The 13013-nt window shown below is 43.6% G+C and overlaps 1 protein-coding gene across 1 annotated transcript in view; it reads right to left on the bottom strand.

Annotated features, from left to right (window-relative positions):
- LOC141128072 (multidrug and toxin extrusion protein 2-like) overlaps positions 1 to 13013 on the bottom strand; it is a 540585-nt gene that overhangs the window by 349482 nt on the left and 178090 nt on the right. The window contains exon 5 of the mRNA XM_073615139.1: positions 6955 to 6997. Within this exon, the coding sequence (XP_073471240.1) occupies positions 6955 to 6997 (43 nt within the window). The remainder of the gene's footprint in view (positions 1 to 6954; positions 6998 to 13013) is intronic.

The following is a 13013-nucleotide window of genomic DNA, read 5'->3' as shown; positions in this document are numbered from 1 at the left end:
ATACCCATCATAAGGCCCCTCCTCTCTCCTCTATTGGGGGATAGAAAAATACCATCCACAATGGAGGGGAACTAATAAGGTTAAATCCTTTAGTCAACGTGAGTCCTTCTGGATACATGAGATGAATACTATTTACCCCTCAGGGCACAATATTGAATAAATGATTCCTAAAGTCTTATTTCTATACGTATTTCATTCCTCTAATTCTTTATATTTTTTTAACAAATTTTTATTTGTAATATTTAGTTTATATATATTTTCTTAATTATTATCTTGATTTAATTATATTGGGAAACCCTTGTGAATTGGTTGTTTCTAATTATTAATTATGGAATTATCTGCCTAATTTATTCATCTATCGGAAGCTGGCGTCACAATATAGGTATCGCTAATGATCTATATGAAGATCGGCATAATTAATTTTTCCATTCCTGCTATTTTTATTTTGGGTATATATGCTGATTTTTACTCTTAATCCAGTGCATATTTTCGTATATACTTATTTACCAAGCTATGTACGCATTGTTTACACTGTTCCTAAGATGCATGGTGTAATATTCATTTCATTGAGGGTTCCACCTCTATATGTTATTATATCCTCATTTTCGGCCATGTTTTAGAAGCCTATTAGGTTTTATTCAGTCTGTGACTGTAAGTGTTCACAAAGCGGCGACTTCCGGTTGTCTAAATCGGAAGTGCTTCCTAAACGGTGTGCCGTTTGTTTACATTGTGTCCTAATGACACGAGGAAGCGCTACTGCACATGTGCGGGAGTCTTTGAATGCCACAGCTGTATCCAACTAAGGTAATCACTTTTTATTCACACTGTACACTATATATTGGTCCCACCACAGCCACTTGGCATCTCCTCCAGATGAAGCCATGTGGGAGGTGGCGAAACTAGTAGAGGTGGAGCCTGGCGGTGGACTGATCGAGACCGTTCATATATGTATATTCTATGCTTTTAAATGTTTTAATAAATGTGAGTTTATTGCTAGCTGGGGGGGAAGCTTTTATCATTTAATCCCTCGGATACTGCACTATAAGAGGCACCTTTTCTTGTTTTTTCATATGTATTTCCACAATACTGGTCTTAAACGTGAAAGCAGCACAGCGGATGAGACTTATGTGGGCCATTGATCGTGTCATTTGAGCTGATTAAAGGATTCCTTGAAGGGTTTATTGGCACTAAGTGCAAAAGGCGTATTTGACCCCTTGGGGTCGCATAAAGGAGGTGAGCGGTCATTGCATGCGGTGGTGGGAACACTCAGGATAAAGTTTTGTTAGAAGAATCATCACTGTGGAGGATTTCCTATTATTGATTATTGGACTTATATTATCATATTTTGATTCATTTTATTTTTAATTTTTTCATATATTGCATTATCACTGGAAAGTTTTTTCTTGGTATATTATCGATTGTATTATTGCAGCGCTGTCACATTTTCATTTTCATATTGTCATTTGTGGGAGCACACTAGTGACAGCTGCAGCAGAAATTATAATCACAATTTGATATCACAATTTTGTTTATTCATCAAAATCTTCACTTATTAGCGTGCCGCTACTTTTCTTTTAACCCCTCACCTACTCCCTTTAAAAAATAAATGGCATATGCCGGAAAAAATAAAAGGGTCATGTGGAGTGCGGAGGACTCCTTAGACACACATCCTGCCTCTATCCCTCTAGGAGATTTCACATAAAGTGCTCTTATGAATCTGTTAACATATATATAGGGATATACAGCTTGTATATTTCACAGTAAATTAATCTATTGTGGTTTCTGTACTCCCGCGAGTTCTTCCTTCTTAAATAAAGAATTTACAAAAAAAAAATATATAGATTTCAACCTAAATTGTTTTATTAGTGATACTACTATTTTAAAATTTAAATTTCATGTTCATTCCAGTACTCTTCATGTATCAGCCTCTACCTCTATGATGTTCATAACTGATTGTATTAATTGTCTGGTACCTGACCTAATTTCCGGTGTCCCCAACACTGTTTTTTTTTTTACTATGTCCCCAGCGGGTTTTTTAATTCCACACTTACTTGTTAATTGCAGTATCCTATTGGCTGGTGCTGACTTCACCTTACCAATAGAGATACATGTTTTTGAGTAATTGTAGCCTTGGTTAATTGCTGCCCCCTTTGGGATATATATATATATATATATATATATATATGTATATATATATATATATATATATATATATATATAATTATATTTTTTTCTATTTACTGTCTATTATGCAGCACTGGTCAATAAATCACCTCTTTTTTTTCTCGTGTTGATCGTGATACATGTTTTACCCTACCTTGACCATTGGGACTTAATGTGATCTCCCGATGTGTCACTGGCTTTTTATTTTAGCTTTATTCATGCTAGATCGGTATGTTTCTTTTATTGATCTAACAGTATATACTCACTCCATTTCCCCCTTCCCCCTTGCTGCTTCCACGGCGTTGTCCTGTGTTAAACTCTGGGAAGATGGCTGCGGTTGTAGCCTTGAGGATACCTACAAGAAAATGGCCGCCATAGTACTATCTAATACGCGGCTTCAAGAAAATGGCCACTAGTCAATATACTTAGCTTAAACTAGTTAAAGACACTTCCTACATCCGTATTCTATTCCCTGATGAAGTCATGTGACAGTGACGACATGCGTAGAAACATTTGGACAGAGGAAATGATGTCCTGAGCACAAGCTCGGCACTCGTTTTGTTTTACTGTGCGCTATATGCTTATATGCTTTAATGCTTTAATTCTTGATTTTAATACGTTTTTACTAATTTGGCATAGTTCACTATTGGGGCTCTTTGTTTCTTCTCCTTCCAGCCAAAAAATCTATTTTTAAGCTTTTTGGAAAACATGGGGAAGGGTTATCACCCCTGTAACATTTGTTTTGCTGTCTGTGCACCTGTTCAGAAGATTTCACCTCACTTTCTGTCCCAATTACAAATGTTTTTTTTTTTTTTTTTAATTTGGGGTTTTTAGTGAAACAAGGATTGGTGATAAAGCATCAGTGAAGAGGAGACATGTTTTTCCCATATTAACTCTTACAGAAGAAAATTTCCCTTCCTAGGGGTAGATTTCATCCCACTTCCTGTTGTCTCCTTCCGTTTGCAAGTAGGAGTCGATGCACACAGACTTTCCTGGCCTGCCTCAGGACATTCTGTAAGCCTGGGTACCTGCTCAAGAACCGCTGCACCACCAAGTTAAGGATGTGAACCAAACAGGGCACATGGGTCAGTTGTCCCTGTCGGAGGGCGGAGAGGAGGTTGGTGCCATTGTCGCAAGGGATGGGACCAGAGAGAGAGTAGGAAGCCGTGTAGTGGGGCGCTGATGTGAGTCCTGTAATCAGACATCAATCATCCTGTGTCAAGCACCGCATGGCATCTTTTTACCTGCGTTCTTGCGTAGCCCCTTGAACGCCTACGGAGCACCGCTGGTTCCGAGGACAAATAAGCACAGGAAGAGGCCATGGAGGAAGAAGAAGTGGAGGGGGTGGAGGAGAGAGGTGTGGCAGAATCACCACTAGTAGAATTTTGGAGGAGTGGTGGCGGAACAACCTCCAACACTACTGCACCCTGTGCTGCATCCTTCCCAGCTGCCAGAAGCGTCACCCAGTGTGCGGTGAAAGATAGGTAACGTCCCTGTCCATGCCTGCTGGACCATGAGTCAGCGGTAATATGCACCTTACCGCTGACCGCCCTGTCCAGCGAGGCCAAGACATTGCCTTCCACATGCCGGTAGAGAGCCGGAATCGCCTTCCGTGAGAAAAAGTGGCATTTGGGAACCTGCCACTGAGGAACCGCACATTCCACAAACTCATGGAAGGGGGCAGAGTCTACCAACTGAAAAGGCAGCAGTTGAAGTTTTAGCAATTTAGCCAAGTTAGCATTCAACCGCTGGGCATGTGGATGGCTGGGAGCGAACTTCTTTCGGCGGTGCAGCAGCTGGGGCAGGGAAATTTGCCTGGTACAATCTGATGTCGATGTACTGATAGCAGATTGCCCGCAAGTACTTGGCTGTGACACACCTAATTGTACACCTTCATTCTTCTCAGTGTAGGTTTCAGAGAGGACTGAAGGTATAGTGGGGTTGGAGATCCCAGCTGATGAGGAGCAAGGAGAGGTCCGCTTTGTTCTTTGGTGTGTGTCTTTTGCCAACGAACTGCATGGCAAGTCGACATATGTCTGGTCAAGCATGTGGTGCCCAAGCGGTGATGTTTTGGCCACGCGAGATACGCTAGAGACATATGTTGCAAATAGCAGTGGTGGGATCTGATGCACTCGTCTCAAAAAAGGCCCACACCAAAGAACTTTTGGAATAACGCAAATAGACAGCAGCGCCCTGCACATGCGGAGCTCTGCGGTGTGATGCAGTCGGTGTGCTGCCCTTAAGCTGGCCCCTGGAGGGCATCCTGCCTCGGAGATGTGCCTCCTCCTCCTCTCTCCTATCAGGCACCCACGTGGAGTCAGTGACCTCATCATCCTCTCTCCTTATCACTGGAGCAAAGCTGGCAGTATGCTGCAGCTGAGGGAACATCACTGCCAGATTGCTGTTCTTCTTGGATACCCCCTCTCTCTGGGCTCATGTTACTGCCTTCTTCTAGCTGGGTACCATCATCGGAGCCTTCAAAACGCTGGGCATCCTCCTGGAGCATGTACCCAACACTGTGGTCAAACAGTTCGGGGGACTCCTCAGGAGGACATAGTGAGGCTAGGAAAGGATTGACTGATGCCATTGAGCTGAGGGAAGAGGCCGCATTGGCAGCTGCTTTGCCAGACAAAGTACTCTGAGCTTATGTGAGGATGAGGAGGATGAGGACGGCTTGGTCATCCACTCTACCAAATCTTCCGCATGTTTCGGCTCAACAAAAAGGACAAGCATGTCCCACGGCCACGTGCTGATGAGGATGCACCGTCTCCACGACCAGCACTGTTGCCTCTAGACCCAGAGCCTGCTTGCCCTCTTTTATTGGCTTGTGACTGTCTGCCTCTCCTTGTTGGCCTTCCAGACATACTAATGGCCTGCAGTGAGATGTAGCTGCACAAAGCTGGGATGTATATATATATACTGATACTGCAGCTAGCAGAATCAACTGCCTGCCTGTGGTACTAATAGGATCAGAAGAACACCACAGCAATTGTCTTCAGCTAGCTTTAGGTGCACACTGTGCAGAGGACACAGTACACTAACTGTAAATACTGCAGCTGCCTGCCTGTGGTACTAATAGGATCAGAAGAACACCACCAATTTTCTTCAGGTAGCTTTTGGTGCACACTGTGCAGAGGACACAGTACACTAACTGTAATTACTGTAGCTGCCTGCCTGTGGCATTAATAGGAGCAGTACAACAGCAATTGTCTTCAGGTAGCTTTAGGTGCACACTGTGCAGAGGACGCACTACACTAACTGTAAATACTGCAGCTGCCTGCAGCACTAATAGGATCAGAAGAACACCACCAATTTTCTTCAGGTAGCTTTAGGTGCACACTATGCAGAGGTCGCACTACACTAACTTGTAAATACTGCAGCTGCCTGTGGTACTAATAGGATCAGAAGAACACCACCAATTTTCTTCAGGTAGCTTTAGGTGCACACTGTGCAGAGGACGCACTGCACTAACTGTAAATACAGCAGCTGCCTGCAGTACTAATAGGATCAGAAAAACACCACCAATTTTCTTCAGGTAGCTTTAGGTGCACACTGTGCAGAGGACACACTACACTAACTTGTAAATACTGCAGCTGCCTGCGGCACTAATAGGATCAGAAGAACACCGCCAATTTTCTTCAGGTAGCTTTAGGTGCACACTGTGCAGAGGACGCACTACACTAACTTGTAAATACTGCAGCTGCCTGCGGTACTAATAGGATCAGAAGAACACCACCAATTTTCTTCAGGTAGCTTTAGGTGCACACTGTGCAGAGGACGCACTACACTAACTGTAAATACTGTAGATAATAGGACTAATAGGATCAGAAGAACACCAGCAATTTTCTTCAGATAGCTCTAAATACTGTAAAAACACCTGCCCGCCTGTCAGTAGGAAGAGAATAACAGGAACGGATCTAGCTAAACTGAATACAGTGTATATATATATATATATATATATATATATATATATATATATATATATATATATATGCACACACACACACAACACCTAGGATGCATATACACACACAATACACTGTAAGTGCAGCTAACTGACTCGCCTGCCTACTAGTGTGGGGCATGTACTAAACCCCCTGAGCCATAATTGGCCAAAAGCCACCCTGGCTTTGGCCAATTATGGCTCTCCCTTCTTACCGCGCTGTGATTGGCCAAAGCATGCGGGTCATAGTGCATGCTTGGCCAATCATCAGCCAGCAATGCACTGCGATGCCGCAGTGAATTATGGGTTGTGACGCGCCACTCGAATTTGGCGCAAACGGCCCATAACGTTCGAAATACGCGATGGGTTCGACTTGAACTCGAAGCTCATCCCTAGTGAGGAGGCAATATATCACCTCCCAGCCACCTGTCAACCATGGATCGCTTTTTAGAGGGGTGGCAAGGGCTGCCGAAAGTGTAAATGAGTCCTATATGTTGTAATTAGTTGAAGGTAGATAAACACACATATAAATAATTTTACCAATGTACTTTGCCTGTGCTTCTGTCCTTATGATAAATTTTACTGTATAGACAGTATTATACATTTTATCATTGTACAATAGGTTGACAATATGCTTCTTGTAGAACCACTCCCATTTTAATAGAATTCCAAATCCCTAAATAAAGTGCATTCTCCTCTTGACAGCCCACCCTACCGCTGTTAACACAAAAGTTGAAAACAAACCATCAATAATAATTAAAATAAATGACATTAGAAAATGTGAATATGTAGAAATAGATCCCAGACACAGGAGACAGGATGTAGTACAGTAACAAAATAAAACTTACCGGCAGAGCAGGTAAAAAGATCATCACATATTTTTGTGTTAACCTGAAACAGAATGCATGTGTTTTATTAACATATTGAGGCTTTTTTTATCAATCTTAGATTTATCTTACCAACCTAAATGCCTGCAATTACTCTTCCTCACCTTATTCAATGTATTCAGTATGCAGCATACAAAAACAAATGAAAAAAAGAATGAGACGTACTTTTAAATACACCTTTGATTCTTTGTTTGACAAGCACTTCCCCAGAAACATTGCAAGTTTAATTTTATTACTGATATCAATAACGAATAAATGGACAACAGTTGTGCTATAGAGAATGTGGCAAACAGATTGATCATGTTACAGAAGAGGGAGTAAGGCTGGGTTCACACTGGTGCAACACGACAGCCGTCCTACTTTGGATCCGACTTTGCCCTGCAACATGAAACCGGCATGTGTCCGACTTTCAATGAACGGGGATCCGACTTGGATCCCCGCCAATGCTCGGCACTGTGTTTGGTATGAATCTTTAGGGGTAACTCTGCGCCAAATTTTAAATAAAAAAACGGTATGGGTTCCCCCTCCAAGAGCATACCAGGCCTTGGGTCTGGTATGGACCTTGAGGGGAACCCCCTACGCCGAAAAAGCGGCGTGGGGGTCCCCCCAAATCCATACCAGACCCTTATCCGAGCACGCAGCCCGGCCGGTCAGGAATGGGGGTGGGGACGGGCGAGCGCCCCCCCTCCTGAACCGTACCAGGCCGCATGCCCTCAACATGGGGGGGTTGGTGCCTTGGGGGAGGGGGGCGCGCTGCGGGCCCCCCCCACCCCAAAGCACCTTGTCCCCTTGTTGATGAGGACAAGGGCCTCTTCCCAACAACCCTGGCCGTTGGTTGTCGGGGTCTGCGAGCAGGGGGCTTATCGGAATCCGGGAGCCCCCTTTAATAAGGGGGCCCCCAGATCCCGGCCCCCCACCCTATGTGAATGAGTATGGGGTACATGGTACCCCTACCCATTCACCTAGGGAAAAAGTGTCAATAAAAAAAACCACTACACAGATTAGTAAGTAATTTATTAGACAGCTCCGGGGGTCTTCTTCCGGCTTTGGGCATCTCTCCGGTTCTTCTCCACGCTCTCCGGATCTTCTGCCGGGCTCCTCCACTATCTTCTGCTCTTTTGCCGCTGAGCACAAGTCGCGTGCCGAAGTTGGATCATGCAAGACGGCGATCTAACTTTGATCCGACTTCAATGATAGTCAATAGGCTGAAGTAGGATCAAAGGAGGACCAAAGTAGTACAGGGAGCATTTCTAAAGTCGGAACGACTTGTGTCGGACCAGTTAGGACGGCTCCCATAGGGAAACATTGGATTTCACACGTCATGCGACATGAGCTCCCAATGTCGGAGCGTTTGTCGGACCAGTGTGAACCCAGCCTAAAACTCTACAGAGCATTGAAAAGACCAGAAAATTCAAGGAAAGAGATCATATACCAAAAGTTTATCAGCATTCACCATGATTGATATTTTGCACAAACAACAATTTTTTGTCCTTGCAGAGTCAGAATAAATACATTTTGATTTCCCTTAAAGCAGATTTCCAGTTAACGGTTTTACTTTAAATAACTTGCCCAACTTCTTTAAGAATAAAAAAATGCAGCTATTGTTGCATTCCTCACCTAGTCTCCAGCACTGTTCTCACAGGAACTCTGCTGCAAGCCTTTCCTTTCAACAAAGAGAACTATAGCGCTCAGGTGTAGATACTCATGGGGATAACTGACATGTGCCGACCCCGGCTCGCCACCGCATAAAATCAGGGAGAAATTGAGAGATGGCCTCACACTGCTGGTACTGTTCGATAAAAGTCCTTTATTAATCCATGATGGGACACACAGCACAGGGACTTGACATACAGTTACCGCGTTTCACACTGAAGAGTGCTTAATCATAACATAGAGGTAGTCAAGGATATCGCCTTATATGCCGTGTGTATATATAGCAGCCTACACCTGTATTAATTAGTGCCCTTAACCTCCTCTTAGTAAAACATCAAAAGACAGAGAAAAGCGATAGACAAGTGCGATAAAGAAGAGCAATAAAAGCATTTAGCTTTTATTAGCAAAAGAAATCATAGAAAAAATCTGGATACATAATTCAACCCTGAAGAGTCCATTAATCAAATCATACAATAAAGCATTAAATCAATAAACTTGGGATCAGTGGATCTCAAGTTCATAAAGCATAAATGCACAAAATTCTAAATATCCATGTATATAGTCAGGTCCATAAATATTGGGACATTGACACAATTCTAATCTTTTTGGCTCTATACACCACCACAATGGATTTGAACTGAAACGAACAAGATGTGCTTTAACTGCAGCCTTTCAGCTTTAATTTGAGGGTATTTAGATCCAAATCAGGTGAACGGTGTAGGAATTACAACAGTTTGTATATGTGCCTCCCACTTTTTAAGGGACCAAAAGTAATGGGACAGATTAACAAGCATCCATCAAACTTTCACTTTTTAATACTTGGTTGCAAATCCTTTGCAGTCAATTACAGCCTGAAGTCTGGATTGCATAGACATCACCAAACACTGGGTTTTATCCCTGGTGATGCTCTGCCAGGCCTCTACTGCAACTGTCTTAAGTTCCTGCTTGTTCTTGGGGCATTTTCCCTTCAGTTTTGTCTTCAGCAAGTGAAATGCATGCTCAATCGGATTCAGGTCAGTTGATTGACTTGGCCATTGCATAACAACATTCCACTTCTTTCCCTTAACAAACCCTTTGGTTGCTTTTGGAGTATGATTCGAGTCATTGTCCATCTGCACTGTGAAGCACCGTCCAATGGGTTCTGAAGCTTTTTGCTGAATATGAGCAGATAATATTGCCACCTTAGAATTCATCCTGCTGCTTTTGTCAGCAGTCACATCACCAATAAATACAAGAGAACCAGTTCCATTGGCAGCCATACATGCCCACGCCATGACACTAGCACCACCATGCTTCACTGATGAGTTGGTATGCTTTGGATCATGAGCAGTTCCTTTCCTTCGCCATACTCTTCTCTTCCCATCACTCTGGTACAAGTTGATCTTGGTCTCATCTGGCCATAGGCTGTTGTTCCAGAACTGTGAAGGCTTTTTAGATGTTGTTTGGCAAACGCTAATCTGGCCTTCCTGTTTTTGAGGCTCACCAATGGTTTACATCTTGTGGTGAACCTTCTGTATTCACTCTGGTGAAGTCTTCTCTGGATTGTTGACTTTGACACAAATACACCTACCTCTTGGAGAGTGTTCTTGATCTGGCCAACTGTTATGAAGGGTGTTTTCTTCACCAGGGAAAGAATTCTTCAGTCATCCACCACAGTTGTTTTCCGTGGTCTTCCGGGTCTTTTGGTGTTGCTGAGCTCACCGATGCGTTCTTTCTTTTTAAGGAAGTTCCAAACAGTTGATTTGGCCACACCTAATGTTTTTGCGATCTCTCTGTTGGGTTTGTTTTGTTTTCTCAGCCTAATGATGGGTTGCTTCACTGATAGTGACAGCTCTTTGGATCTCATATTGAGAGTTGACAGCAACAGATTCCAAATGCAAATAGCACACTTGAAATGAACTTTGGACCTTTTATCTGCTCCTTGTAAATGGGATAATGAGGAAATAACACGCACCTGGCCATGGAACAGCTGAGCAGCCAATTGTTCCATTACTTTTGGTCCCTTAAAAAGTGGGAGGCACATATATAAACTGTTGTAATTCCTACACCATTCACCTGATTTCGATGTAAATACCCTCAAATTAAAGCTGAAAGTCTGCAGATAAAGCACATCTTGTTTGTTCTATTTCAAATCCATTGTGGTGGTGTATAGAGTCAAAAAGATTAGAATTGTGACGATGTCCCAATATTTATGGACCTGACTGTATATCCCAATACATCTCACTGTTAAAGGTACCCAAAAAAAAGTAAGACTACATGAAAAAATGCACTACAGTATCCAGCAAGAGGAAAGTTAAATGCAAGCAACAAAAAATAGAACTAAATTATTCGTAAAAATGCATGATATCCCAGTCATGATTTAAGCCCTGTGGGATCCGAATTTTTAAATAAAATATACATAAAACTTCTCTCCTGCATAGAAGCTGAAAAACATCACCACCTCTTTTTGGAGCTCTAACTTTTTGTCAAAAACCATGAATCAGACTGAGAGAGAAGTACAGTTAAATCACACTTATTTAATAATAATAAAAAAGTAAACAGAGTAAACATAGTCAAAACATACCCAGAGTTCAGGAACCAGAACGGATAGTCAGACAAGCCAAAACGTCAGGGAGCCAGAGATGAGTGTAGTAGAACAGCAAGCAGGATCTGTAGCCAGAAGGAATTTCAGCCAAGTAAGTCTTTAACAGGAACATGGGAGAGCGTCTCTAGAGATGTAACCAAGGCGAAGGCAGAGATCATCTGAACTGGACGGCTTAAGTAGGCAGGACTGATGAGCAGGATATCATCAACAGGTGAGTCACTTTGGAGAGATAGAAGCTGGCAATTAGCCAACAGCTGAGTGGCCAGCTTTGAGAAGGAAGGGCTGAGCCCAGCCCTGACAGTACCCCTTCCTCAATGACCCCTCCCTCTTGGAGGACCACCAGGCTTGAGGGGAAAACGTCTATGGAAATCACGGAGGAGGACAGAGGCATGTACGTCCGAGGATGAGACCCAAGAGCATTCCTCTGGACCGTACCCCTTCCAATGCACCAGGTACTGCATGCGCCCACTGAACCTACGGGAGTCAACAATGGACTGTACTTCATACTCCTCATGGTTCTCAACCTGTACAGGGTGAGGACAAGGCACCGAGGTGGTAAAGCGGTTGCAGACCAAAGGTTTTAAAAAGGAGACATGAAATACATTCAAAATATGCATAATAGAAGGAAGGGCTAATGCGTAAGCCACTGAGTTAATCCTGTGAAGAATACGGAAAGGCCCAATAAACTGAGGTGCGAACTTTAGAAAGGGAACACGAAGTCGAGGGTTGCGAGATGACAGCCAGACCCTGTCCCCAACCTGGTAGGAAGGGGCAGGCAGGTGTCTGCGGTCAGCATGGAGTCTGTACCTATCATTAGCATGTCGCAAAGCCTCCTGGACTTGTGCCCAACTGGAACGAAGACCACAGAGCTGCTCCTCTAATGCAGGAATATTCTGCGGAACAAATGAGTCAGGCAACATGGAAGGTTGGAAACCATAACTCGCCATAAACGGGGACAATTGCGAAGCAGAATTCAAGGCACTATTGTGAGCAAACTCCGCCCACGGTAAGAGGTCTGACCTGTTGTTATGATGGTCAGAAATATAGCAACATAGGAATTGCTCCAAGGACTGATTGTCTCATTCTGCGGCCCCATTAGACTGATACGCAGAGGAAAAAGCAAACTGAATTCCCAACTGTGCACAAAAGTCTCGCCAGAGCCGGGACAAAAACTAACTACCCCTGTCCGAGACAATCACCTTGGGTAGCCATGTAAGCGAAAGATCTCCCGAGCAAAAATGGAGGCCAGTTCCTTAGAAGTGGGCAACTTCTTAAGTGGAATACAATGAGACATTTTCAAGAACTGGTCAACCACCATAAGGATAACTGTGTTGCCCTGGGAGTTGGGTAACTCCACAGTGAAATCCATAGACAGGTGGGTCCAGGGTCTCTCTCCATTGGGTATGGGGTTGTAGGAGGCCCACTGGAAGGTGTCATGGAGTCTTACTCTGAGCACATATGGAACAGGCAGCTACGAAGGCGGTTACAGCATGTAGACCAGGCCACCAGTATAGTTGGGAAATGGCTCAAAAGAGTTGATTCTTCCCAGGGTGGCCAGCAGCCTTTGGAAAATGGTAAGCCTGGAGCACAGCAGTACGGAGACTCTCTGGGACAAAGCAGCGGTCACAAGGTTTCTCAGGAGGAGCATGGACCTGAGCAGCAAGAATTTTGTCACCCAAAGGAGAAGTGAGACTGGTGCAAACCGTAGCCAGAATACAATCAGGAGGAATGACAGGAACCGGAACCGACTCCATCTTAGAAGTGGAGAAAAATTGTCGTGATA

Source organism: Aquarana catesbeiana, linkage group LG02 (genome assembly GCF_042186555.1).
Source record: "Aquarana catesbeiana isolate 2022-GZ linkage group LG02, ASM4218655v1, whole genome shotgun sequence".
NCBI classification, from domain to species: domain Eukaryota; kingdom Metazoa; phylum Chordata; class Amphibia; order Anura; family Ranidae; genus Aquarana; species Aquarana catesbeiana.
Note: the sequence above shows the minus strand (reverse complement) of the source record. Positions and strands in the feature narration are given on the sequence as shown.